The sequence below is a fragment of the Saccostrea echinata genome, unplaced genomic scaffold (assembly GCF_033153115.1).
Source record: "Saccostrea echinata isolate AGI-Se365-2 ecotype Australia unplaced genomic scaffold, CSIRO_AGI_Sech_v1 ptg000054l, whole genome shotgun sequence".
Taxonomy (NCBI): domain Eukaryota; kingdom Metazoa; phylum Mollusca; class Bivalvia; order Ostreida; family Ostreidae; genus Saccostrea; species Saccostrea echinata.
The window spans coordinates 60,594,059-60,595,765 of NW_026889803.1; the positions used below are offsets into that span (position 1 = coordinate 60,594,059).

Here is a 1,707-nt window from a genome sequence, read left to right on the forward strand (position 1 = left end):
AAATACTTATTATTACCCACGATATCTCGAACCCTTGGATATCTCAAAGTTTTTATTCGGTCCCATCGAGTTCGAGATAACGAGGTTTGACTGTACTCACACAGCACTCGGTAGCAACAAAAAATAACTACTTCTTTACGGCAGGAGAGAAAGATACCAAAGAAACGTACAACAGTTGCACAGGTCAATGCAGTATACAAACACAAATACATGTTTAATACTGCAATAAAATGTAAACAAAGGTATTGTAAGATAACCAGCACAAACATGTGTTGCCATTCCACGCCGATACCCAGGACAATAAAGCAGTCAGGTGTAATGAATGCAAAGGGTATATCCCTGTGCTGATATCATAGATAGTATAATCGAATATGGCATATGCCTATTTGCGAGTCGTGTTCAGCTTTAGTGCCATTTTGGAAAATTTTTAATCTTTTAAATAATTAAATTTTTCCAAAAGGCCTCTGTGTAATGATGTCTTTTCCCGGCAAGATGCAGCTTTCGCAGATAGGAAGTACAGTCTTGAATCTCTGAAGAAGCTCTTGTTTCACCTCCCCTCTCCACAACAATATGAACACAAATTTGCATGCCCAAGACCACTCCTATAGTAGGCCAACTCAAGAGGACTTTCGCAAGTTATGTTGGATCTAGCCATCACAGATTTATACAGTGGATTGGACGGTGGCAGTAGAGGTGAGCCACATGTGTAATCAAGCTCGTTAAGTCCACATACAATAGAATACTGTTGTCTCTCTGTTAACTTGTGTTTTGAATAGATTACTCTGGGTTTTCTGCATTCCACACACTCTACAAGTGACCTGGCATTCTGTACAGTACATAGACTGTACAGTACATAGCATTCTTGGCCATCTGTAGATTCCTCTTGATTTGCAGTGTTGACTATTGTATTCTCAGTGGAGTCAAGAGGGACTAGTTTCTTTTTTTTCTCCTTCAAAAGTTTCCTGCCCTCTAACCTCTGAGTAAGGAAGGTTATGATCACCTGTAGCATCCAACTGGGGGTCTGGCAGCCATGAGGGTAAAGGACTTTTAGGGGGAATGTAACAAGATACATCCTCACAATTCTTGATTTGAAAAACGTACTGTGTACATTTACAGTGTCTGTCCAACCAAGCTTGGTATGACTTAACTTTTTCCGTATGTGTCTTCTGTAATTTGGTCAAGTCCATGTCTGGGAGCAGTTCTCTTAGGTGTCGTTTCAGTACCTCAATATCTTGGTCACTAAGAGGATCCAAGACCTGGATCGGCTCATCTTTGAGCTTCAGTCTGATAAATCTGTTCTGGATAGTTCTTTTAACTTCCTCGAGTGATTCTGTCCACGCTTCTCTTACTCCCAAGTTTGGATTTTCTTCATGAAATGTCCTGATTTCTGCCATGCTATTCTTGTTTTTCAAACCATCTTCAATCTTCTTCTCACACGGTTTCCTTTCTAAAGATACATTTTGCAGCCCTAGATTTAAAATACTCATCACTCTTTCTGCGAGATATGTCCTGTTGCACAGCGAGCATAGATCAAGAGGTCCAAGTTAAACTCCTTAAACTAGAAGATGTTTGCCAACTTAACAGCTTCAGGTGTGTTTCTTTGATCTACACCACCGTCTGTGAACTTTAACAGTATTGGCTTCAGATTTTCTGAATTCTGCATCATCTTGAAAAGGAATGCTACATGTCGAAAAGCAGAAGCAGGCT

At 40.1% G+C, this 1,707-nt stretch overlaps 1 protein-coding gene across 1 annotated transcript; it reads right to left on the minus strand.

The window, feature by feature from the left end:
* Nucleotides 1–920: 920 nt before the first annotated feature.
* On the minus strand, nt 921–1,465 carry LOC133205074 (uncharacterized). The gene has a single exon (XM_061340813.1). The coding sequence runs from the start codon at nt 1,392–1,394 to the stop codon at nt 921–923; it is 474 nt and encodes a 157-aa protein (XP_061196797.1). The 5' UTR covers nt 1,395–1,465.
* Nucleotides 1,466–1,707: the final 242 nt, after the last annotated feature.

Coding starts and splice junctions, on each gene's coding strand:
- LOC133205074 (XM_061340813.1), bottom strand. CDS start 1,394: ATGGCAGAAATCAGGACATTTCATGAAGAAAATCCAAACTTGGGAGTA.